This window comes from Sus scrofa, chromosome 1, assembly GCF_000003025.6.
Source record: "Sus scrofa isolate TJ Tabasco breed Duroc chromosome 1, Sscrofa11.1, whole genome shotgun sequence".
Taxonomy (NCBI): Eukaryota; Metazoa; Chordata; class Mammalia; order Artiodactyla; family Suidae; genus Sus; species Sus scrofa.
Genome location: NC_010443.5, coordinates 207643980 through 207671688, shown reverse-complemented (window position 1 = coordinate 207671688; position 27709 = coordinate 207643980). Strand labels below are relative to the sequence as shown.

The 27709-nt window shown below is 38.5% G+C and overlaps 1 protein-coding gene across 11 annotated transcripts in view; it reads right to left on the bottom strand.

Moving 5' to 3' along the window:
- The window catches only part of FREM1 (FRAS1 related extracellular matrix 1), a 268715-nt gene that overhangs the window by 132837 nt on the left and 108169 nt on the right, over window positions 1–27709 (bottom strand). For 9 of the 11 annotated variants that reach the window (XM_021063564.1, XM_021063514.1, XM_021063573.1 and 6 more), the window contains 5 exons: window positions 24406–24500; window positions 21379–21680; window positions 19835–20031; window positions 15412–15735; window positions 12084–12192 (listed from right to left, as the gene is read on the bottom strand). In XM_021063564.1, the coding sequence (XP_020919223.1) occupies window positions 12084–12192; window positions 15412–15735; window positions 19835–20031; window positions 21379–21680; window positions 24406–24500 (1027 nt within the window). Of the gene's footprint in view, window positions 1–12083; window positions 12193–15411; window positions 15736–19834; window positions 20032–21378; window positions 21681–24405; window positions 24501–27709 lie in introns of those variants that run through there. The other 2 variants (XM_021063579.1, XM_021063580.1) reach the window with 2 other exon arrangements.

Sequence of the window (27709 nt, the reverse complement as noted above, 5' to 3'; positions counted from 1 at the left end):
AAACACACACACACACACACAAAACACATCTACAGGTGAAACGACTCGCACAGAACAGCAATATTCGCTGGCAGAAGAACCTTAACTCCAATAACGTCAAGACATAACTGGGTAAAACAAGAGAAAAGAGGAGAGTGAGAGAAGGGGAATCGGGGCTGGACAGGCACCCCCGAAAGGGAACTGTGGAGGAGAAAGGGATCCCACACCCTGGAAAGTCACCTACTCGATGGAAAGATCAACCAAATCAGAGGGATCTCCAGATGCAGAGAAGAGTGCAGCAATAAGTCTGAGATCTGAAAAGCAGAATAAGAACCGAACAGTTCATCCGAACTACTGACACAGTCACCAAAAACAGAGACGCTTGGGTGGGGGCTGGGCACCGAGACCTTGGCTCCGAAGGTTAGTCCCCAGGAACGGGCTGGGGTGGGCAGTGCGGAGACTGCTTGGGGAACTAGAAACCGGTCAGTTGGGTTCGCAGGGAAGAGACTGCCCTGGGGGGGGGGGGGTCTAGGAAGCGGTCTGTCTGATTGGCGGGGCAGAGACTGCCTGGGAGACCAGAAAGCCGAGCATAGCGGGTGGAGGGAGCAATACACTAAGGGCTGAGGAGCAGAAAGCCACATCAGAGGGAATCTGGCAGAAGAGCTGGATCTGCAGGAGAGACAAGGCACCAGTGTTGGGTGAAGGAGAAGAGGTGGGCCGCCATAGAATACCCCACACCACAGCGAGCCCACTTGCCCACAGCTATCAGAAAGCTGTGCTTCCCAGTGCATCCCCCCTCCCCCACACTTGTGTGCCTGACCTGAAACTGCCTGCCATCCCGGAGGGCTGGCCTCGCCATTTGCGGGAAGCCGACCAACGCAGGGGCTTTCCCTGCCCTGGCCTGCCTGCCCTCTGGAGGGGCTACACCCCCGCAGAGCAGTACCCAGCACCACCAGCCCCCTGGAAAAGGATCACAGCCCAGAAAAGCTAGAACAAGCTCAGCCTGGCCGTGCAACATCTGCCTCCATCCCAAGGCGGTCCTCCCAATTCAGCTGCCCTGGGGAAGAGCCCTTTGGGTTGTCATTGGCCCAGCTAGCTTCTCCCACCCTAGGGGGGTTGCTGCACTCCTGTGGAACAGCTGCCCAGCACCACCAGACGCCTGGAAGAGCCCCACAGCCCAAAAACACCAGAGCAAGCTCTGCCTGGCGTGTGAAATCTGCTTCCATCTCGGTGCAGACCTCCCAGTCCTGTCTGCCCTCAGGAACTCCTCCTTTGCTTCTGAGAGACCCTGTCAGCCCCACCCACCCTCATAAAAAGCAACGCTACCTCGAAGAAGACTGACCAACAATGCCAGCCCTCCAGAAACATTCCATGGTAGTGACAAGGCAAACACTGCCCAGCCACAGAGTACAACTCCACCAGGAAAAAGAAAATAACAAGCAAGATGAAGAAGCTGAGAAACCACCCCCAGTTAAACCAACAAGAGGACACACCTAAGCAGTCAACAATGAAACAGACCTCCACAGTCTGACAGGCTTGGAGTTCAAAAGGGAAATAGTGAAAATACTGAAGGAATTAAGAGAAGATATGAACAGTAATGCAGACACCCTCAGAAAGGAACTAGAAAATATAAGGAGGAGCCAAGAAAAATTAGAAAATTCATTGACAGAGATACAAACTGAACTAAGGGCAGTAAAAACCAAAATGAATAATGCAGAAGAACAAATTAGTGATGTGGAAGATGGATAATGGAAATCACACAATCAGGACAGCAGACAGAAAACCAAATGAAAAAAACATGAAAGCAATATAAGAGACCTATGGGATAATATAAAATGGGCCAATCTATGCATAATAGGAATTCCAGAAAGAGTAGAAAAAGATAAGGGGATGGAAAACATATTTGAAGAAACTATCGCTGGAAACTTCCCAAAACTAAAGGATACTGATTTCAAGATACAGGAAGCACAGAGGGCCCCAAACAAGTTGAACCCAAATAGACCCACACCAAGACACATTATAATAAAAATGGCAAAAGATACCCTAGATACCCAAGAGAAAAGCAGAATGTTACCTATAAGGGAACCCCCATAAGGTTATCAGCTGATTTCTCTACAGAAACTCAACAGGCCAGGAGGGAATGGCAAGAGATACTTAAAAGTGCAAAAAGGAAAAAATATGCAACCTAGAATACTCTATCCAGAAAGAATATCATTTAAAATAGAAGGAGAAACAAAAAATTTTTCCAACAAACAAAAGCTAAAAGAATACAGCAATACAAAACCCAGGCTAAAGAAATATTGAAAGGGCTTCTCTAAACCAAAAAGAAAGGATGATTGAGGAAACCACAATCAGAGAGCAGTAACTCAAATAAACCAGCATACAGATTTAACCATGAACATGTTTAAAACAAAATAAAAAGAAAAAAAAAAGTCATCAAAATCATAAAATGTGGGCAAGGGAAGTAAGGAAATTAATAGACTCTGTTAAAAAAATTTTTTTGTTTGTTTGTTTCTCTTTTTAATTTTAGTATAGTAATGAGAACCTACAGGACCATCAGGCTAAAACACATAATTATAGGAAGGGGTTAGCATACTTAAAAAACAGGGCACCCACAAGCCAAAACCAAAATTGCATTCGCAAAAAATGAAAAAACAAAACAAAACAAAACACTCAAGCAGAAAATAATCGGAGATCATCCAACCAAAAAAAGAAAGGAAGAATGGAGAACCATAGAATCAACTGAAACACAAGGTTTAAAATGGCAATAAATAATCATCTATCAATTATCAATGTCAATGGACTGAATGCTCCAATCAAAAGACACAGAGTGGCAGATTGGATAAAAAAGCAAAAACCTTCAATATGCTGCCTACAAGAAACTCACCTCAGGGCAAATGACACATATAGATTGAAAGTGAAGGGGTGGGAAAAAATATTTCATGTCAATAGACATGAGAGGAAAGCAGGAGTTACAATACTTATATCAGGCAAAATAGACTTTAAAACAAAAGATGTAAAGAAAGACAGAGAAGGACACTATTTAATGATTAAAGGATCCATCCGAGAAGAGGATATTACTATTGTCAGCATATATGCCCCAAATACAGGAGCACCCATATACATACAACAAATATTAACAGATGTAAAGGGAGAAATTGATGGGAATATAATCATAGCAGGAGACTTTAATACCCCACTTGCACCAATGGACCAATCCTCTAGACAGAAAACCCATAAAGCAACAGAGATCCTAAAGGAAACAATAGAAAAGTTAGACTTAATTGACATTTTCAGGACACTACATCCAAAAAAATCAGAATACACATTCTTCTCAAGTGCGCATAGAACATTCTCAAGAATCAACCACATATTGGGACACAAAGGTAACCTCAACAAATTTAAAAGTATAGAAATTATTTCAAGTATCTTCTCTGACCACAATGGCATGAAACTAAAAATCAACCACAAGGAAAGAAATGAGAAAAAACCTACTACATGGAGACTAAACAACATGCTACTAAAAAAACCAGTGGGTCAATGAGGAAATCAAGAAGGAAATTAAAAAAAACCTTGAGACAAACAATAACAAAGACACAACCTCTCAAAATCTATGGGAGGCCACAAAAGCAGTGCTCAGACGGCAATTCATAGCAATACAGGCATTTCCAAAAAAGAAGAAAGATCCCAAATTGAGAACTTAACCCTCCACCTAAACGAATTAGAAAAAGAAGAACAAAAAAGACCTAAAGTCAGCAGAAGGAAGGAAATTATAAAGATCAAAGAGGAAATCAATAAAATAGAGACTCAAAAAACAATAGAGAAAATTAATAAAACTAAGAGCTGGTTCTTTGAAAAGGTAAACAAAATTGACAAACCCCTGGTTAGACTCAGTAAGAAGAGGAGAAAAAGAACCCAAATAAACAAAATTAGAAATGAAAAAGGAGAAATCACAACGGATACAGCAGAAATACAAAAAAACATGAGAATACTATGAACAACTATATGCCACCAAATTTGACAATCTGGAAGAAATGGACAACTTTCTAGAGACTTACAGCCTGCCAAAACTGAATCAAGAAGAAACAGACCAACTGAACAGACTGATCACTAGAAATGAAATTGAAAATGTCATAAAAATACTCCCTACAAATAAAAGTCCAGCACCAGATAGCTTCACAAGCGAATTCTACCAAATATATAAAGAGGATTGGGTGCCCATCTTCCATAAACTTTTTTAAAAGGTTGAAGAAGAAGGAACACTCCCAAAGACATTCTATGATGCCACCATCACCCTCATTCCAAAACCAGAGATACCACCAAAAAAGAAAACTATTGGCCAATATCATTGATGAATATAGACATAAAAACTCTCAACAAAATCTTAGCCAACCAAATCTAACAACATATCAAAAAGATCATACACCATGACCAGGTAGGGTTCATCCCAGGTTCACAAGGATGGTTCAACATATGCAAATCAATCAACATCAACATCACATTAACAAAAGAAAAGTCAAAAACCATATGATCATCTCAATAGATGTAGAAAAAGCATTTGACACAGTCCAACATTCATTCATGATCAAAACTCTTGCCAAAGTGGGTATAGAGGGAATATTCCTTAACATAATCAAAGCCATTTATGACAAACCCACAGCAAATATAATACTCAATGGAGGAAAAACTGAAAGCCTTCTCACTCAAATCTGGAACAAGACAGGGATGCCCACTCTCACCACTGCTATTCAAAATAGTTTTAGAAGTCCTAGCCACAGCAATTAGACAAACAAAAGAAATAAAAGGCATCCAAATAGGAAGAGAAGAGATAAAACTGTCACTGTACGCAGATGACATGATACTATACCTAGAAAACCCTAAGGATTCAACCCAAAAACTACTTGAACTGATTAATAAATTCATCAAAGTAGCAGGATATAAGATTAACATTCAGAAATCAATTGCATTTCTGTATACTAACAATGAAATATTAGAAATGGAATACAAAAATACAATACCTTTTAAAATTGCACCTCAAAAAATCAAATGCCTCGGAATACACCTGACCAAAGAGGTAAAGGACCTATATGCTGAGAACTATACAACTTTAATCAAAGAAATTAAAGAAGATGTAAAAAAATGGAAAGATATTCCATGTTCCTGGATTGGAAAAATCAATATTGTAAAAATGGCCATACTACCCAAAGCAATCTACAGATTCAATGCAATCCCTATCAAATTACCCAGGACATTTTTCACAGAACTAGAACAAACACTCCAAAAATTTATATGGAACAACAAAAGACCCAGAATCACCAAAGCAATCCTGAGAAACAAAAACCAAACAGGGGGTGTAATGTTCCCACACTTCAAGAAATATTACAAAGCCACAGTCATCAAAACAGTGTGGTACTGGTACCAAAACAGACAGACAGACCAATGGAATAGAATAGAGAACCCAGAAATAAACCCTGACACCTATGGTCAGTTAATCTTTGACAAGGGAGGCTAGAACATAAAATGGGAAAAAGAAAGTCTATTCAGCAAGCATTGCTGGGAAACCTAGACACCTGCATGCAAAGCAATGAAATTAGAACACACCCTCACACCATGCACAAAAATAAACTCAAAATGGCTGAAAGTTGTAAATATAAGACAAGACACCATCAAACTCCTAGAAGAGAACAGAGGCAAAACACTCTCTGACATCAACATCATGAATATTTTCTCAGGTCCGTCTCCCAAAGCAACAGAAATAAGAGCAAAAATAAACCCATGGGACCTAATCAAACTGAAAAGCTTTTGCACAGCAAAGGAAACCAAAAAGAAAACAAAAAGACAACTTACAGAATGGGAGAAAATAGTTTCAAACGATGCAAGGGACAGGGGCTTAATCTCTAGAATATACAAGCAGCTTATACAACTCAACAGCAGAAAAGCCAACCACCCAATGGAAAAATGGGCAAAAGACTGAATAGACATTTTTGCAAGGAAGATGTACAGATGGCCAACAAGCACATGAAAAAACGCTCAATATCACTGATTATTAGAGAAATGCAAATCAAAACTACCACAAGATACCACCTCATACCACTCAGAATGGCCATTATTAATAAGCCCACAAATAACAAATGCTGGAGAGAGTGTGGAGAAAAGGGAACCCTCCTGCACTGTTGGTGGGAACGTAAACTGGTACAATCACCATGGAGAACGGTATGGAGGTACCTTAGAAAACTATACATAGAACTATCATATGTCCCAGCAATCCCACTCTTGGGCATCTATCTGGACAAAACTCTACTTAAAAGAGACACATGCACCCGCATGTTCATTGCAGCACTATTCACAATAGCCAGGACATGGAAACAACCCAAATGTCCATCGACAGATGATTGGATTCGGAAGAGGTGGTATATATACACAATGGAATACTACTCAGCCATAAAAAGGAACGACATAATGCCATTTGCAGCAACATGGATGGAACTAGAGACTCTCATACTGAGTGAAATGAGTCAGAAAGACAAAGACAAATACCATATGATATCACTTATAACTGGAATCTAATATATAGCACAAACGAACCTTTCCACAGAAAAGAAAATCATTGACTTGGAGAATAGACCTGTGGCTGCCTGGGGGGAAAGGGAGGAAGTGGGAGGGATCAGGAGCTTGGGGTTATTGGATACAACTTGAAATGGATTTATGAGGAGATCCTTCTGAGTAGCATTGAGAACTATGTCTTGATACTTATATTGCAACAGAACAAATGGTGGGGAAAAAATGTATACATGTAAGAGGAACTTGGTCCCCATGCTGTACAGTGGAAAAATATTAAATAATAAAACAAGAAAAATAAATAAATAAGTAAAATATAAAATGCTAAAAAAATTAAAAAATAAGTGACTACCAGTTAAAAACAAGTAGAAATATTTACAGGTCAGCATGGACGCTAGAGTTCCCATTGTGGCTCAATGGTAACAAACCCAACTAATATACATGAGGATGCAAGTTTGATTCCTTTCCTCACTCAGTGGGTTAAGGGTCAGCTGTTGCCATAAGTTGTGGTGTATATTGCAGATGTGGCTCAGATCTGGCATTTCTGTGGCTGCAGTATGGTAGTTGCAGCTCCAATTTGACTCCTAGCCTGGAGAATTTCCATATGCCAAGGGTGTGGCCCTAAAAAGACAAAACAAACAAACAAACATGAACCCCAAGGTAACCACAAATCAACCACCTACAATAGACATATAAGAACTAGAGAGAGAGGAATATAAGCATATCACTAAAGAAAATCATCAAACACAGGGAGGAAACTAGAAGAAGAATAGAGAGGAGCAACAAAAACGAACAAACAAAAACAACAAAATGTCAATAAGTATATATCAATCGCAGGATGAAAAATGGGAAAAACACCAACACATGGAGATCAAACATGCTATTTAAAAAGAAATGGATCAATGAAGAAATCAAAGAGGAAATCAAAAAACACTTTGAGAAAAATGAAAATAAAAACACAACTCTCCAAAATCTGTAGAACACACGAAAAGCAGTTCTAAGGGGAAATTTGTAATAATACAGGCTTATCTCAAGAAATTAAAAAAAAATTTATCCTACTGCCTAAAGACATTAGAAAAAGAATCAGCAAAGCCCAAATTCAGCAGAAGAAAGAAAATGATATAGATTAGAGAGGAAATAAATAGAGGGGAAAAAATAGAAAAGATCAATGAAACCGAGAGTTGGTTTTTTAAAGGATTAAATAAAAATGCTAAGTCTTTATTCAGGCTAATCAGGAAAAATAGAGAAGATTCAAATAAACGAAATAAGAAATAAAAGAGGAGATGTAAGAACTGATATCACAGGGAAGTTAGTCAAATAGAGGAAGACAAATATCATATGATATCCCTTATATGTGGAATCTAAATAAAAAGGATACAGAGAGTTCTCTTGTGGTGCAGTGGGTTAAGGATCTGGCATTGTCACTGCAGCAGCTCAGGTCACTTCTATGGCATGGGTTTGATCCCTGACCCAGGAACTTCCACATGCCACAGGAGTGCCCCCCGTTTTTTATTAAAAAAATGATACAAATGAACTTCTTTATGAAAAACAAACAGAATCACAGACTTCAAAAACAAACCTATGGTTACCAAAGTGAAAATGTGAAGGACAGGAGGAATTATTTATTTTTAATAAATTAGGAATTTGGGGGTAACATATACATACTAATATATATAAAATGGATCATCAACAAGGACCTACTACATAACACAGGGAACTCTACTCCATATTCTATAACAACCTATATGTGAAAAGAATCTGAAAAAGAATGGATATATGTATACATATAGCTGACTTACTTTGCTGTACTGCTAAAGCTGGCACAACATTGTAAATAAACTATACTCCAATATGAAATAAAATTAAATTTAAAAAGAACTGATATCACAGATATTTTTAAAAAATCATATAGAGTACAATGCACAGTTATCAACAAATTGGATAAACTATAAGGCAGGTATAAATTTCTAAAAACATACACTCTTCTAGGACTGGATCAGGAAGGAAAAGACAGTCTAAACAGATTGATCACAAGTAGTGAAGTTGAAGTCCAAAAAAAAAAAAAAAAAAAAACTATTCAGGATTGATGGCTTCACTGGAGAATTCTACCAACCATGTTAAGAAAGAAAAGAAAAAAAAAAAAAAAAACAGCTAATACCTTCTCAAACTATTTTCAAAAAAAATTGAAAAAGAGGTAATACTCCTAATTTTATGAGGCCACAATTATCATGATACCAAAACCAAGCAAAGACACTACAAAAAAATAAAATTTCATGCCACTATCTCTGATGAATGTAGAGGCAAAAATCCTTAACAAAATATTAACAAATGTAATTCAACATACATCAAAAGGATCATACACCATTATCAAGTGGGATTTACTACAAGGATGCAAGGATGGTTTAATATCCATAAATAAATCAATATGATATACCACATTAACAAAATGAAGTATAAAAATCACATTTTCCCCTCAATAAATGTAGGAAAAAAGCATCTGATAAAATTAAACATGCATTCATGATGAAAACTCTTACCAAAGTTTGTACAGAGGGAAAATGTGTCAACATAATAAAGGTCATTATAACAAACTCATAGCTAATATCATACTAAATAGTGAAAAGCTGAAAGCCTTCTTGTTAAATTCAAGAAAAAGACAAGTACGCATGCTCTCACCACTCACCACTTTTATTTAACACAGTAATGAAAGTCCTAGCCACAGAAATCAGACTAAAAAGAAAAAAAGAAAAAAAAAAGAAATCCAAAAATGCGAGAGAAGTAACTGTCACTATTTGCAGACGACATGATACTCTATATAGAAAACTCTAAAGTCTCCACAAAAATACTATTAGAACTAATAAATGAACTCAGTAAAGTTGCAGGATACAAGATTAATATACATAAACCAGTTGCTTGTCTATAAACTAGTGATTAACTATCATAAAAAGAAAATAAGAAAAAAATCCTGTTTAAAATCACATCAAAAGAATAAGATACCTAGGAATAAACTTAACCAAAAAGGTAAAGGATATGTACTCTGAAAACTATAGAAAGATAAGAAAATTGAAGATGATAGAAATGGAGAGATATCCATGTTCATAGATTGGAAGAATTAATATTGTTAAAATGTCCATATGACTCAAACTATAGATTTAATGCAATCCCTTTCAAAATACCCATGACATTTTTCACAGAACTTAAAAAAAAAAAATCCTAGAATTTATGTAAAACTACTAATGACTCTGAATTGCTAAAGCAATCTTTGAGAAAAAAGAACAAAATTGGGGGTATCCTGTTCTCTGACATCAGACTATACTACAGAGTTATAGTAATCAAAACAGTATTGTACTAGCACAAAAAAAAAAACATAGATCAATGGTACAGAATAGCAAGCCCAGAAATAAACCTATACACTTAACGGTCAATTAATTCATGACAAAGGAATCAAGAATATACAATGGAGAAAAGACAGCCCTTTCAATTAAGTCATGCTGGGAAAACGGGACAGATATATGTAAGAGAATGAAATTAGAACATTTTCTCACATCCTATACAAAAATAAACTCAAAATAGGTTAAAGACCTTAATATAAGACTGCAAACCATAAAGCTCCTAGAAGGAAACATAGCAGAACACCCTTTGACATAAATCATAGCAATATTTTTTTTTTTTGCATCTGTCCCCTAGGGGAAAAGAAACAAAAGCAAAAATAAAGAAATAGGATCTAATAAAACTTAAATGCTTTTGCACAGCAAAGGCTTTTACTTTTTACCATTTAGTATGATGTTACAGGAAACCATTAACTAAATGAAAATGAAAAGACAACTTACCCAATATCCAAATATATTCACAGTTCAGACAACAGCAAAAAAAAAAAAAAAAAAAAAAAGAAAGAAAGAAATAAAGAAAAAGAAAAGAAAAAAAAATCCAATTTTAAAATGGTCAGAAGACCTGGAAAAAAAACACATTTTTCCAAAGAATGCTTGGAGTTCCCCTCATGGTGTAGGGGAAATGAATCGACTAAGAACCATGAGGTTGTGGGTTCGATCCCTGGCCTCACTCAGTTTGTTAAGGATCCAGCATTGCCATGAGCTGTGGTGTAGGTCGCAGACATGGCTCGGATCTGGCGTTGCTGTGGCTGTGGTGTAGGCCGGCAGTCACAGCTCCAATTAGTCCCCTAGCCTGGGAACCTCTGTATGCCACAGGTGCAACCCTAAAAAGACCAAAAAAAAAAAAAAAAAAAAAAGCATGCTCAACATAACTAGTTATCAGAGAAATACAAATTAAAACCACAATTAGCTATCACTTCACACCTGTTAGAATGACTATTATCATCAAAAAGAACAAACACAACAAATATTAGTGGGGATGTGGAGAAAAAAGAACACTTATACACTACTGCTGGGAATGTAAATTGGTGAAGCCACTCTGGAAAAGAATACAGAAGTTTCTCAAAAGAATATAAATATGACTTACATATGACCAAGCAATTACACTTGTATGTATATACGCCCCCCAAAACAAAACACTAATTCAAAAAGATACATGCACCCCACTGTTCACAGCAGCATTATTTACAATAGCCATGACATGAAAACAACCCAAATGTCCATTAATAGATGAATGGATAAAGAAAATGTTTATATATACGATGGAATATTAGTGATAAAAAGAATGAAATTCTGCCATTTGCAACAACATGGATGGATTTAGAGTGTATTGTACCAAGTAAAGTAAGTTAGACAGAGAGAGACAAACACTCTGTTATCACTTACATGTGGAGTCTGAAAAATAAAACAAATGAATGAATATTTTTTAAAAAAAGAGCAGAAACAGACAGATATAGGGAACAAACTGGTCATTACCAGTCAGGAGAGGGAAGGAAGGAAAGCATAGGGTAGGGGATTTTGAAAATCCTATACAAGGATATATTGCACAGCACAGGGAAATATACAAGTGTACATATGCATAAAATCCTGTACAAGGATGTACAGCACAGGAAATATAAAAAAATGAATCACTATGTTATACACTTGAAACTAATATAAAATTCCAAGTCAGTATACTTCAACAAAAAATAAAAATTTAAAAATGAAGCAGTTTAAATTCATTTGTGCATTTAATTTTCCATACAACCCAATGCAAAAATAAAACAATGGTTTATTGACTACATCTTCCTTTGATCCCTCTATACAATTCTGAGTTGGAGATTTTTTCTTTCTGAGTCCAACTATGCTCAGTATCACAAATAGTCACTTTTTTGCCTCAACTGGTAAAAAGGGGTCTTTTGGCTTTTCTCCTGTGGAAGAAGGAACTTGGTTTCAGGATACAAGAATCCTGGATTTAAATTTCTCACTCTGACAGTAAGAAACAGAAAACAAAACAAAAACAAAAATTAAAAAACAACTACACGATATCCTTAAACTATCCGGGTTTCAGTTGCCTCATGTGCAAAATGGGAATAAACCTTCTTTTTTCTCCTGACCCATATACTTTCTTATCTTCCTTTCAGGGCTATGTTGTTTGACTTCTATATTGGGCTTCACCTGTGTTCCAGGACACTCGTGGAGCATTTGTATCTGCTGTTCTAATGGAGATGTGGACTGTAATAGGAGCGCTCTTTTCAAAGAAGAAGTCATACACCTCCACTTCCACCTGTAAACAAACAGTTGCATATGAACCACACATCGACAAGTTATAAAATGCCATTATTTCCGGGGGAAACACCACAGATGGAGGCACAATGGATTCAGATTTCTGCTGTTGCCTGATCTTATTTTTGATAACCTAACCTCACTTTTTCAGGCTCTAGGTTCTGTTCCTTTGTTTATCAGTGATTTTAAGGTTGTATCAGTGTTTTTAAAGTTTCCTCTCCATGAAAAGAATTTCTTTGCATGAAACAAGTAACTATGCTGGGATGTGTCACTACATTTTCTCTGGAGACTATGTCAATTCAGCATCAGACCACTCAAGCTTCTTTCAAAGGCATAGGGTTTAGAGCAGTGTTTTTCCACTGGGGGTGATCTCATCTGCCTGGGAGCCATTTAGAAATATCTGGAAACATTTTTGTTTTCAAAAATGGGGTACGTGGAGTTCCCGTTGTGGCGCAGTGGTTAATGAATCTGACTAGGAACCATGAGGTTGAGGGTTCGATCCCTGGCCTTGCTCAGTGGGTTAAGGATCTGACGTTGCCATGAGCTGTGGTGTAGGTAGCAAACGCAGCTCGGATCCCCATGTTGCTGTGGCTCTGGCATAGGCCGGCGGCTGCAGCTCCAATTCAACCCCTAGCCTGGGAACCTCCATATGCCATGGGAGCGGCCCAAGAAATGGCAAAAAGACCAAAAAAAATGGGGGTACGTGTATGGGGTCGGGGGAGAGGGGGAGACTGGCATCCAGCAGACAGAGACCCGGGATGCTATTAATATCCTACCATGCATGACAAGGACAGCGCCCACAACAAAAAAATAATCCACTTCAGGGAGAGTTGCTTTTAGGAGATCCTAATCTAGATGCATCTGTCCCATTAGACATATTATTAAATATCTAGATTTTATTTGCTCCCATGAAATCCATAGCTAATAAGTGCAGTTATATACTCATTACATGCTGTGTATGTGCTACACCAGGTGCTGACAGAGAAGAATAAGTTACAACATAGAAATGGAAAGCATGCTACCTATTTTTGAAAAAAATGTGTGGTCCATTTGGGAGGATAAGAGAAATAACAAGATAGCATCATATCAGCAAACAGTACATAACAAAAACAGATTCAAGGGTGCCAAAGAAATGGACTGAAAATGAAACTATACTGAAGTGGGTATTATCATTTTGGAGGTAAAATATAAATATGTATTAGGTTGAGCCATATGAAATTGTATGTTATGTTCTCACTAAGCAACTTTCTTCTAAAATAAATGGAGGACTTAATAAAGTGAATTTGAAATTTCATGCTTAAACGAACAGACTGCCTTGGTGTGACAGCCAAGGGAAATATCAGCTAGCTTCAGGAACAATGGCCATTACTCTGCTCTCAGAAATCCCACCCCAGGCAGCTTCTACATAATCTGAAAAGCACAGAATCTCCACTGAGAAAATTGAAAGTTACCTTCTAAAACACAAACAAGAATCACACATTTCAACAGGTTCTGCTTTAAGATGACACTGCGCAAGGCCAGAAAATACACACATGAAGCAGCCAGAGGAGTGGCGTTATATTTGTGAGCTTGAGGTAAAACTGGATGTCTAATAAGAAATTTCTTTGTCATATGGAAGGAACGGAAGGCAAAGCAGGAAAGAAAAAAGCAATTACCACTTACTATTATGAAGTGAAGGAAATAAAAGCCAAGGGCAAAGCATGACATTTATTGTCTACAGTCTTTTTTGTCTGCCCTTGAGGCTAAAGGCTGAAAACCCTTAAACTAGATGGAGAGCAATTTGATAACCCCAGGGACACTCATTTTCCTCCATAAACCTGAACCAAGTCTGTATCAATCTGCTTATTTAAATTTTCCATCCTGTTTCAATCAACGTGCTGGTATGTGTATATGTTTGTGAAGGGTTATTATGCACAAGTCTGTAACCAGCTGTTCTCTACTCCCACTGAATACAAATCAAGAGGAGAGAGAGTCTGAAATAGCAGCAGAAGGGATTTAGATTAGATAGAAAAAGAACTTTCCTGATGGAAAGTGCTTGATAGTGAAATTAGGAGAGAATCTCATTTGATGACATTACAGCCCCTCTTATCCTAAATTAGCATTATTCATGAAAATTAGGATGCCAGTTTAAAAAAAAAATAAAAAACAAAAAAACAGAAAACAACATAAATAATAACTTCCATGCTCTATGTAATGGAGGAAGGCTGTCAAGGTCACCAGGGTTTTCCAACTGTGAACCTGAGGCCAAATGTGGCCCTCAGAAATATTTTGCAGCTGACCCAGTATGTTTTAAGTTTTTAATATGTTTTCTCTATTTGAAAATTGAAATTTTGGAGTTCCCCTCATGGTGCAGCAGCAACAAATCCTAATAGGAACCATGATGTTGCTGGTTCAATCCCTGGCCTCGCTCAGTGGGTTAAGGATCTGGCATTTCCATGAGCTGTGGTGTAAGTCACAGATGTGGCTGGGATTCTACACATTGCTATGGCTGTGGCTTAGGCCAGTGGCTACAGCTCCAATTCAACCCCTAGCCTAGGAACTTGCATATGCTGCAAGTACGGCCCTAAAAAACAAAAACAAAACAAAACAAAATTGAAATTTTACTGAGTTATAGTTGATTTACTATATTAGTTTCAGGTATACAGCACAGTGATTCATTATTTTAGCAGGTTATACTCCAAGTTATTACAAGATAGTGGCTATGTTTCTCTGTGCTATACAGTATATCTTTGTTGCTTATCTACTTTATACACAGCAGTTTGTATCTATTAATCCCACACCCCTAATTTGTCCTTCCCCCCTTCATTCTCCCCTTTAGCCACAAATTTATTTTCCAGATTGTGAGTCTGTTTCTGTTTTGCACAAACATTCATTTGTATTTAAAAAATGGAAACATTCTTATAAAAAAAATTATAGATTTCCAACTTCTCTTGACAAAGGAAAGCTACAGCAACACTGGGTGCATCTGTATTCTCACATGCAATGGTCAACTGGAGCTGAGTTGCAGCTGCTTCCTAAATTGCCAGCTCTTTCTTCAATTCCCTACAGCCTCCCTCCAGGCGGCCTTGCTCATTTGCATCACCTGCCCGGTCTGCATCCTGATTGACAGTGATGGATTCTCTTCTGAGGCCATGAGCACACAAGCTAACCTGCAGGCCAAGGGAGGTGGGTCTTTAACTCTGAATACCAAATAGGCTGGCAGCTTTGTCTCTCATCTTACCTCATAATGTCTCCTCTCAGAATGGCTGTTGTTTGGTGGCTGATATGCGATCTGCATGTCATTTAGATCTTTCCAGGTGAAGGAGGACACGGGTCTGGTGTGATCCCACAAGTGAGTCACATAGCCCTGGAGCGGGGCTTTAGTGATGTTGAACACCAGCAAGGGTTTGGGGGTCTCATCCTCTTCACAGTCCAGAACTGATGTAGTCAAAGAGGTCAAGATGAACTGATCCACTTCCAGAATAAACATGGCCATGAATGCAGCCCGTGGGATCTGATTAGGAATGCCACCTCTGATATAGACGGGCAACCACGCACTCTCTGACTTTTGAAGGAGGAAGAAAAGATGAAGGGGGAAATAATATAAATGAAGCTGTAACAGAAGGGTTAATGGTATAATCTATAACACAAAGCCACAGTCCAGAAGGTGTAGCCAGCTGTGATCTGAATCATTTGGAGAGTTTTCATCACATACTGATGTCCAAGCTCCATTTTTAGAAGTTCTAATTTAATTTTCCCAAGGAGGAGACCAAAAAAGTGGTATTTTTCTTTTCTTCTTTTTTTTTTTTTTTCCTTTTTATGGCCACACCCACGACATACAGAAGTTCCTGGGCCAGGGATTAACTTCACCACAGTTGCAGCAATGCCAGATCTTTTAACCCCCTGCACTGTGCCAGGGATTGAACCCATGCCTCCATAGTGACCCGAGCCACTGCAGTTGGATTCTTAACCCACTGAGGCGCAGTGGAACCCCACGCCCCAGAAGTGGTATTTTTAAAGCTCTTTGATGACTAATGTATAGCCAGGGTTGAGGAGGGGAACCAATTTTGGCACTAGAAGGTACTATGCTTTTGATTCTATATCCAGCCCTTGTGACCGATGTGACTTTAGACAAGTTATTTAACTTCTAAATCCTGATTTCCCCTACCTGTAAAACGCAAGCACTCGATCCCCCAAGTATTAAGTGAGGACTAAATGAAATAATCAAAGTAAAAGACTAGTAGTGTCTGACACACACTACCAATCTCCTCTAGCTGCCCCATACACTTCTTGTCATGTGGTTTCAAAGGTGGCAATGGCAGGATGAAGGAAAATGTCTTCATAATTTGGTACTTATGCAACTGAAGGATGGTTGCTCGGTTGTCTAGTTAGTTAAGATGCTGGGTCTCCAAGTGAGGAATGTATAATTAAAATTGCAAGTGACTACTCAGGCTAGAAATGCATCCTCTGCAAATGAGAGAGCTATGCGGGGAAAGGCCCTCATTGGAAGACCTCCGGAGAAGACAACAGCTTGCATCATGGGATCTGAGGTCTCAACAAATGCTATGGGTGGGATGCATCCTCATAGCAGAAGATACTGCGTTATCACAGAATGTGATGTTCCCTACCATTGAGAGAACCAGAGTTAATGATCAGTCATGTTAGGGCAGTACTGCGGAACATTGGATACTGAAATAGGAGTTGTCGTCTGTATACAAAAAGAATGTTAAAAATGGAATTCTTGGCTCAGTCTCATGGACGTTCCAACAAAAGAGATGATAGATTTCAAAGTAAATGCAACACAGGCACTATAGGCCAAATTTACAAGCGAATTGCCTAGAACCAGTTCCATACTCCAAAACCCTGTCACCCACTATAAGAATCTAAAAGGGCTGAAAGAAGTAAAAAGTAGAGATTTATCTGCAGAGAGAAGTACTGTGTTGTGCTGAGTCACCCCCTTAACCCCAACACCAATTCCTCCATGAAGAGGAAGAGTGAGACAAAGCTACATTCCCTGTCTCAGGTATCAGGAGAGGAGTTTCCTTCATACCAGGCTTAAAATGTGTCTTTTACTTGCAGAGCACACAGAGGACTGGTGCTAGGCTCATACTTTAGGAAATTAAGTGGCCTGAGGCAGAAGAATAATGGTATTTGTGCTGGGATCAGTCTCTAGTCCCCATTTGTGGCAGGAAGGAGTATATGCATGCTCTCAGATCTAGCGCAAGTAGGACAGAGGGTTGATAGAGGGTCATTTTGGACCCTAACCTCTAGAGTACATCTCCGAGAAACCAAAATCCAAACAGGACCTTTGAGAGGAACTGCAGTTGGCCAATCAGACTAGAAATGCATTCCCTCAAGACAGGAGGCCTGCATGATGGGAGACCATGAAATTGCCCCAGAGACTAAGAAGCAGCTTGAAATGCTGCCAGACTCAGAGAACACAAAGTCATATTCCATCAATGCCTGGTCAAATAAGACCTTGCTCTCCAACACTCCTCAAAGCCATCTCCCACTCCCTCCCCTAGCCTGGCAGTTCAGAATGTAGCCAGCAATGCTCAGAGAAAGAGAGAAATGCAAGAAACAGAAGACGACAAGCCCTTCCCCTTCTAAGTGCATGGTTTCTAAAGACAAATGTGTGAAATGCTGAGACAGCCAAAGTTTAGACTATCTTGCCTTCTAATGCCATTGAAGAACATTTGAAGATTTATCACTTAAAAATTCAAGAATGGGGAAATCACAGTATAAAAGGACTAGTGCTAAACAATAAGACCAATTAAACCTAGCACTAAGACTATATAAATATTATTTTTAACATACTAACATAATGGATACAAATGTTAAAAGACCTTAATTGAAGTAAAAGATGATGCACTATAACAAAAAAATCATTAAAAAAATTAACAATAAAAATTTTAAATAAAAAGATAATGTAAGCAATAACAATATTTGTTATTGTTAATAAATATTATTGTTATAATGATAAGAATAACAATATAACATTTTATATTATCATTTTAAAGGGGAAACTCCTAATAAACTGATCTGAAAATAAAAACAAACAAGCCCTAAATCAATGTAGAGAGGAAAAAGAAGAAAAATAAATTAGGAAGAAAAATAGTACAGGCATATATATATATATATTTGGAGATAAGAAAGCATTGAAAGTGAAGGGAGTTTCATGTCAAAGCATACAGAAGACATGTACTAGTCGTTAGGAAACCGAGAGTTTAGTCTTGACTCAGCCATGGATAGGTCAAGGTATGTGACTTTTCTGGCCACCACTATTAAAGTAAGGGGTCTGGGGTACACGGATTATTTACAAACCTGGCTGATGACCAGTTTTTTACTGAGTGGCTTAAGTAGCAAAATACATACCAAACTTCATGCCAAGTGTTTTATAAGCATTATCTCATTTAATCCTTTTGATTACTCTTTTTTTTAATTTCATTTTATTACTCAAATGATTTTATCACATCCATAGTTGTATAATGATCATAACAATCCAATTTCACAGGTAAATTACTCTTAAGAAGTAGGTATTATCATAGCCATTTTAAGCTTTTTTTAAATGAGGCATGAAGTCCAAATCACACAGCAAGTTAACTTTTGAACCCAGGCAACCCCAGCCCAATGTCATCCTCTTTAAGTCTTCACATTAGACTCAATGTATCCTTTCAAAGCTGCCCAGGTGATTTACCTGATCAATTTGACCAGACTACCTCACAACCTTTCCAAATTTCAATTATAAAATTCTATGATCCTATTCATCATTACCTCAGCATTTCTTGTTTTATTCATCCCTGTGGTAACAGTTCAACATTGGATTGGGAGAAATCCTAAGAAGACTCTTAGGAGAAATCCTAGTGAGAAGTCAACCTTTGAAAGATGGAGGTCTTTCACAAATGTCATTTTGGATCTTCTTAAATCTGCACAAAATCTGAGTGGTATCAGTGGGTTCACAGTCACCCCAGCTCCCAAATAAACACATTATAGAGGATGTGATTTAGTAGAGCAGAATGTCAAATCTTTCATTGCACCGATTTCACTTTCTGCCATCATTTCAATGTGAAGAGATCAAGAGGAAGAAAGGGCAGAATTTGAGAGATTGGAAGATGATGGGGGAATCTGTGGGCGCTGCCTCCTTGACAACACAGTCCTCCAAGTCCAAGTCTGGAAGAATGAAACTGATATACTTTGCTATAACCATAAAAGAGGCTGAGGTCTCCCTTTCTCCCAGTTGCTGTGGCCTTACTCAGTTGGCTGTGATTCCTGTAAAGTTGAAAAGAAGTTAAAGAAGCATCAAACATGTTACAAAAGCAGAAATGAGAAGCTGAAGAATACTGAGGGGAAGGAGAGAAGGTTAGCACGTGACCTGATTCTAGTCCTTTCTAAATTGCTTTAGTGATGGTAGAGCTAGAAGAGAGCCAGAGAAATGAAATTATATCTGGTGTTATGTGCAAAAGCTACTGTTTTAAGCACTTATTGGCAGATCAAGCCTGCAATTCCAATGAGTCACTGAGCTGTTTTACCCACAACCAAAAGGAACACTCCCTGGCATAGAGCCAGCATGAGAACTTCCCCCCACCCACCAACACCTGCCATGGAACTGGTTCTCTTGTTGAGAATCAGCTAAGGACACAGACACATAACTCCACAGACGCTACCTTGTACATGATCTTACTCCTGCTGTCTGTGAGGTCCAGTCGGATGGAGATGTAATCAATGTTGGGAGAGGGGGGATTCAGATGCTGATATCGAAGCCCCAGCAGCAGGAACTCCTCACAGCTCACTTTGAGACTTCCTACTTTCTTCAGTCCCATGGTACACCTGCCTCCTGGACACTTCAGTTCTGTTCCCAGCTCTAAAATGTACAGCACTGAATTAAGAGAGTCACTTGTACATAATTGTAAAATTTAAAAACCCATCTTTCCTCCCATGGATACTTATTTCTTCCCACTGCCCCTAGAATATTCAAGTGTCCCCTCTAATCATTCACAGATTGGGTTGTCTTTATTCTGAAAACCTGTCATTTCCTCTACTGAAGAGTTGACCACTTGTCCCATCAGGTCCTTACCCAACAAAAGTTACTGAGATAAAAAAATACATAAAATGTGCTTTCTGGTGCTGGAACATCTCTGAGCAATAGACTCACTGTGGGCCTTCCATAATCTAGCTCGTCTTCCGTTATAGCATCTGTGTCTATGGTGCCATCATGCAAGCTCTGCTAGACTCCTTTACTCACTGAAATTCACTTCCATAGTGCTTGTCACACACTTGAATGCTACATACTTTTCCAGGCCCACTTAGTCTTTTTACTAAACTTTTCTTCAAATATCCATTGACCACCCAAACCAACCTGCTCTCTCCCACAGAAAACCATAACCATCTCTCTGATACATATCTTCCAGTCTCTGGCCCATTTCATTTTTCTCTCTAGCATAGTATATGATACTTAGAGGTCACCTATTTTTTTTAGTGGCCTTTTGCACATTTCCCTGATGTGCAAAACAGCCTTCATACCCAGAAGGCTATGAAGACTAAATGAGATGACTCATGTGCAAGTGTACTTTAGCTACAAATTTCTGTCCATTTTCAAGGTAATACTATGACTGCTATTTCCTTCTTGTACTTCTTGGTCTTTTCACAGCGCCTAAAACAATATTATGCATATAGGAGGTGCCAAAAGTATAGCGATTAAATGAATAACAGAGGGAGTATGATCTATCAACTCTTCCTGATTTAAAACATGGCTGCTGCCCACCAGCTCCTCAACCCTTCTCATAGTCTAATACTACTTAATACATCCACCAACTGCTCTGTTACCACTGCCATTGCTAACCTACGATTAATGACAGCTGATAGTTATTGAGCACATGCTACAAGCTGGACGCTGTGTACACACTTTGTGTGCATCAGATCTCATCCACTCCCATTCTTACCCAACCCGATGGAACAGCCACCATCCTTGCCCATTTTACAGAGGCTCAGACAATTTAAGTAACTCGCCCAAAATCACACAGGAAACAAACAGCAGAGGCAGTTTTCAAGCGCAAGGTTTCCTGATTCCAAAGACTGCACTCTTAACCACTAGCTTACATTTTTCATCCATCTACAGATTATAAGTAAAACTCTTTGTCATGGTGGAAGATGACCATTTATAGATTTCTGTTTTAGTAACATCCAGGTTAAGTATTAAGACATATCATACGAGACTTAGGGAAAAAACTGTGCGGCTGATCTCCACGAGGCTCTTCCAATTGGGGCTCCACCAATACCATCTGGCCATGGGCTGGCAGTCGAGTTTCCACAGGATCCAGCCTGATGGTACATTCCAGGCTAGCCATCCTGTGGTAATCAAATCTGAGCAGGTTCTTATCAATGGCTCGGGACAGGCCATAGAATTCAGACACCTCCAATACATTGTCACTCATAAGGATGATGTTACAGTCCGGTTCTAGGAGATAGACGCGCAGGATAAAAGTTTCCATGAAGGTGTCTGTCTCAGTCAATCTGTGCACAGAACAGAGCAAAGGCAATATTATTGGTGCTCAAATTCTTCTGACACTCGTGCTCTTGGCTCAAAGCTTAAAGATTGGCTTTTATGAAATCTGTCCATCAGGTAGAGTTTGGATTGTATTTTATACTTGACTTTCAACCTCTCTGTGCATTTCCCCCTCTTCTCTTTATCTTGGAGGCAACTCCTTTTGCTGTCACTTCCCTCTCCAATGACCCCTCTTTCAACACCTGCTATCAAAGCCATCTTCGATGCTTTGATGCTGGTATTCAGTGACTGTCTCACCTTGAACACAAGTGCAATATAAGAGTATCCAGCATGTATAATTTATGAACTGACTTTTAGTTCAGGAGTGAAGGGTTCCTTAAGCATCAAGGCCTTGTTAAACTTCAGAAGTGCCACTGCATGGGTGGTCATTTACAGTCTAGTTGGGGGCTGAGCTCAGTGCATGACATGTAAAAAGTATGCGATGATTTTCCTTCTTTTCCCTTAGTGACTCTGTTCTTAGAATATCTGCAGAGACTAGTAGAGATGGGCTGTCACTCTTTATTAAAGGGAAAAAATTATTGAGTGATGAGTGTGCATCAATAATGCAGCTTTTAGTTAATATGTTTTCATTATGTCCCAGGCATATGCTAAACTCTTTACAAAGTGTATCATGTAATCTTCACAGCAATCTATGATAGGCATTGTTATCTCATTTTATAGATGAGGAAACTGACCCAGAGAGAGGTCAAGTAGCTTGCCAAGAGCCCTGAAGATGAGGTAAGAGGGGAGTAAAACTTCTCCCTGATTTTCTGCCTCCAACTCCTCTGACTATTCTATTTTTGACCTTCAAGACCAAGAAAATTGACAGGTCCTATAACTCAGCACTTCATGTGTGTTTCTCTACCCTTCCCACCCCCTAGAAACTCAAGAAGACATGGAAATGGCCAGAATGTACCAGCTTATCCTGTCCTTCCAGGTAAGCTCTCTGAAGCTAATTTGTTTTTTAACTTTAAAATCTTAGGAAGAGCAAATAGCCCTGGATGCTGATCACATAGCTTCCCAAGGAATCCATAGTGCCATTTTACTTTCTGAGCCAGCACTGTGTTCATGCCACTTTTTCGGCACTTGCGGTTCTGCATCACTATTATCTCCCCATTTATTGCAGCAGACTATGAGCATCAAGCATCCATGTATCCTCATCTTTGTGTTTTCTGTGCCAAGCAGGAGCCTGACCTATAGTAGGTGATCTTAAGTGTTCATAGGATGATTCAGTGTCTGATATAAAACTCTAGACTAGTATTAGTCTAGTGCTTAAGGGAAATTCATGCGGAGGTATTTTAGCCAAATACTCATAAAAGCAACAAAAATCAAGTTTAAAAAAAAAAAACCTATATAAGGTCTATGCCACTTACAGCAAACTCTTAGTTGCTTCTAGGAAAAGAGCAATACCAAAACCAGCAGCTTAATTTTTTTTTCTTTTTTTCAGCCACACCTGTGGCATATGGAAGTTCCTGGACTACAAGTCAGGAACTGCAGTGCTGGATCTGAGCTGCATCTATGACCTACACCACAGCTTGCAGCAATGCTGGATCCTTAACCCACTGAGCAAGGCCAGGGATTGAACCCTCATCCTCTCAGGTACTATGTCAGGATCTTAACCCACTAAGCCACAACAGTAACTCCCAGTAGCTTAATTTTTAAATGAACATTTTATTTAGATATAATTCACATACCCTAAAAGTTACATTTTTCAAGTTTATAGCTCAGTGGTTTCCAGTATATTCACAAGGTTATGCAACCATTATGACTCTAATTTCAGAATACTTTCATCAGCACCCCCTCCAAAAAAAAATCTCCATACCTATTATCAGTCACTCCCCATTCACACCCTCCCACAACTACTGGCAACTGCTAATCAACTTTCTGTCTTTATGGATTTGCCTTTTTTGGACACCTCATATAAGTGAAATTATGCAATATAGGACCTTTTGTGTCTCTCTTATCTCACTTAGCATAACGTTTTCAAGGCTCATCCATGTTGTTGCATGTATCAGTACTTCATTCCTTTTTATTACTAAATAACATTTCCTTGTATGGATATACTATGTCTTGCTTATGCATTCATCAATTAGATTGTTTCAACTTTTTGGCACTTATGAAAAATATTGCAGTGAACATCTGTATACAAATATTTGTGTAAACACATGTTTTGATTTATCTTGTGTATACATCTAGGAGTAGAACTAACTGCTGGGTCAGGTGGTCACTGTGTTCACCTCTATAGTTGACTTTTTAAATCTTTTTTAAATTTAATATGTCTAAAAATAGAAGATATTACTCTTCTTATAACCAAGCAGTTGATAATCAAAAAGATGAAGTCCATTCACTTTTGGAATCAAAATTTTCCTAAGTCTCATTAAAATTTTTTAGCTTTTAATCTCCATTTTTTTGTATCATAAGTGGCGAGTTGGATCAACAGAGATACCTATACAAGAGCTCTAAAGGGAGACAGGATAGAGGTGATAATTTGCCATAAAAAAGACCCAAGGAAAACAGTAACTGAAAAGTTGCTACAATTCTTGCCTCACCCACTCAAGTCTCAAGTTCCTACTCCTAAATTACTTATTTGTGTGAAATCTAGTAACTCCCATTGTGATGATACCTATCCAAAGAAAAAGAAGTACACAGAATGGATATCTGGCAAAGAACAAACAGTGCTCCTATGCTGCTTACCTGTAAAGTCTAAGCTTCACTGCATCTTCATCGAGAATTGGGCAGCCATTGTGAGTGTACTTTACTTCATTGGGAAGGAAATGGCAGTCAAAGACCTAGTTCACATGAAGAAATAGATAAATATCTGTGAGAAAATTGGGGCACTTGTTAATTTTTCCACCAATTAAGTATTGTGTGGAGAAATCATAGTCCGTTAGCAGTGTGTGCGTGTGTGTGTGTTTTAAACACCACCTCTACCCACCTCATGGCCATCACCATCCTGCTTAGCTGTGTCTTGTTTTAAGAAAATATACATTACAAAAATCCAAGCAGATCAAACAGATAATCAAGCAGTGATTATCTCTAAACAATTATCTTTTTTACAGTGTATAAATTACAGTGCATAAATTAAAATTATGGTTCCATTTTTAAAGATATTATTTACCCACATCCTTCAGGGGTTCACGGCAATTGAGTTACAGAGGTCTGCCTGAGTGTTTGCAGGGAAAGGCATGCACTGCCCCAACATACACACATGCTGTATCAGCTGTGTATTTTTTTTTCTTCTTTTATTGCTTTCTTTTCCAAAGAGTATTTTTTTTTAACTTTTTAGGGCCTCACCCATGGCATATGGAGGTTCCCAGGCTAGCGATCAAATTGGAGCTGTAGCTGATGGCCTACACAACTCACAGCAACACTGGATCCTTAACCCATGAGCAAGGCCAGGGATCGAATATGCGTTCTCAAGGACACTAATTAGATTAGTTTCTGCTGAGCTGTGACAGGAACTCCTCAAATAGTATTTTTTTATATTTAAAAATAAAGCCACTCACTACAGACACTATGTACCACTATGGTAGAGCAGAACCAAATATGACCCACAGTGATGTCTTATTACTTGCAAAAGACTGCTTTTCTTAGTTATGTATCAGCAGAAAAGACAATGAAACAAATGGCAATCTTGAGGCAATTTTCTCTATTCAAACAAAATTACAATTAACTGTCACCTCACATAGAACTATTAAGAAAACTGCCAGAGTTCCTGTCAGAACTCAGTGGTTAAACGAACCCGACTAGTATCCATGGGGACATGGGTTTGTTCCCTGGCCTCACTCAGTGGGTTAAGGATCCTATGTTGCCATGAACTGGGTGTAGGTTGCAGACGAAGCTTGGATCTGACATTGCTGTGGCTGTGACTTAGGTCAGCAGCTATAGCTCTGATTCCACCCCTAGCCTGGGAACCTCCATATGCCACAGGTGTGGCCCTGAAATGACAAAGGCAAAAAAAGAAAAAGAAAAGAAAACTGCCAACTGTTATATTCTGGGAGCCATGGTTTTTAAAAGAATTTCCTCTTCTCACAGTCATGACCCTCACTCTGCCCAATCTGACTTGGTAGAGCTCTAAGAAATACCCTTGAGGTATTCACATACCATCACTCTTGAGCTCATGGTATTTAGCCTGTACCTTGTTACAGCCTCAAATATTTACAGACAACATAATTCTCTCCAAGAAGACCTTTTCACTAATACAAGTGATCTTTTCCCACAGACATCTTGGGCTCCTCTTTTTAATTGACAACAAGGCAGGAGATAAAGGAAAGACCTTCCCCATATCATTGACAAATAGTCACAGTAATAAAGAGACAATCTGCTTTGTTAAAAGAAACATCTGTTTTATGTTTCGTAATATGTTTTCCTTTTATAAAAGGCGACAACCATAATAGTCCATAAATTTACTAACTAAAACAAAGGAGAGCTAAATCCTCTTCTAATTACTGTCTAGCTTTGCTTTTTCCACTTCAACTGCTTTTCAATTACAATTTATAATTAAATTGTCACACATTCCTAAGTCATTACTCACTTTAATGACAGTAAACTGGTGTTCAAACTCAAGGTATGTTCTTACTGCTATACTTCTTATTCAAAAGAGCAAGCTCGGTGCTAAACGAGGGTGCTTTTCCACCCAGGAAATGTCTTGCTTTGGGACAGGTGCAAGAAGCACTGTGTGTGGGAAGTCTTGTCCTAAAACACGAGGAAAACATATTGCCATCGACCTTATCTAATTGACTATATCGAGAGGGTTATCTAGACAGAAGGTACTGGTGTGCGCCAAGAGAAATCCCTTTCCAAATATCCAATAGGAAAATGAACCTGTTGGTCCTAAGACAAACTTCGGTAATGAAATGAAAACACTAATTGAACAGATGTTAAACAAAACATTTTCTGTGCAAATCACATGAAACTGTTCATTACGCAGCAGGGTGTTGTTAATACAGTCATCTCACTAGGAATGGGCCCTCATAAGCCTGTTCTCAACTTACTCGTAAGCTCTATTAAAGAGTATTGGGTAGGCCATGTGTGTGTTTTTGTGGCTGTTCATCTGTGCATGTGCTTAATTTCCAAAACTCCATAAGAAATAGATTCCTGAGAAAGACTCCATCAGCCCAGTTAAAAACAGGCATATGTTCCAAAAAAGCAGTTTCTACTTAGCAATCTTGCTTTTGTTAAAATTATCACAGTAAAAAAAAAATAAGGGAGCTACATCCAATCTCTCAGGATAGCACGTGATGGAAGAAAATATGAGAAAAATAATGTATATGTATGTATGACTGGGTCACTCTGCTGTATAGCAGAAATTGGCACAACATTGCAAATCAACTATTTGAATTTTAAAAATTCAAAAAAAAATAGGAAGATCACCTGGTGACTTGAAAAATAAAATTCTCTGGATATACATATTTCTTTATGGTACGAAGTTGTAATATTTGACAAAAAGGTGATGAAATTCCACATTTTAATTTATAATTCCGCAGAATAAGTTTTAGAAGACTTAACTCACATATTTACTTTAGATGATATAAATCTGTCTGAGGTGTCAGATTTAATTCTGGTTAGACCTGCACCAAACACTGTCTTTTAATGAGCCACAGCACCTTGGGGGAGCTTTGGGGGCTATGCGGAGCCTTGCCCTTTTCCTTTGCAATGCAGACTTTCCTAAATCAGACAGGTTTGTTGTTTCTGTTTGACATTTTTTTCCAGTTGCGGAGTTTTTGCCCTAAAATCAGAGAAAGTTTGAAAGGAAGACGACTTAGAGATCTATTACAACCCTTGACCCTTGTGACCAAATAGGAGTTTTTCTTACTTCTAGTCACGTTGACCCTTTTTTGCTCTCTGATGCCTCAGAGCTGGACAAATGGTGAGGACCATTAATATACCACTCAAAATGATGACATTTTATTACTTTCATAGAAGGTGCTATTATATGTTTTTAGAAGTCATAGGCTATTTGGGATGGGGTGAGGATTGCTCTCAGAGGCTGACTTAA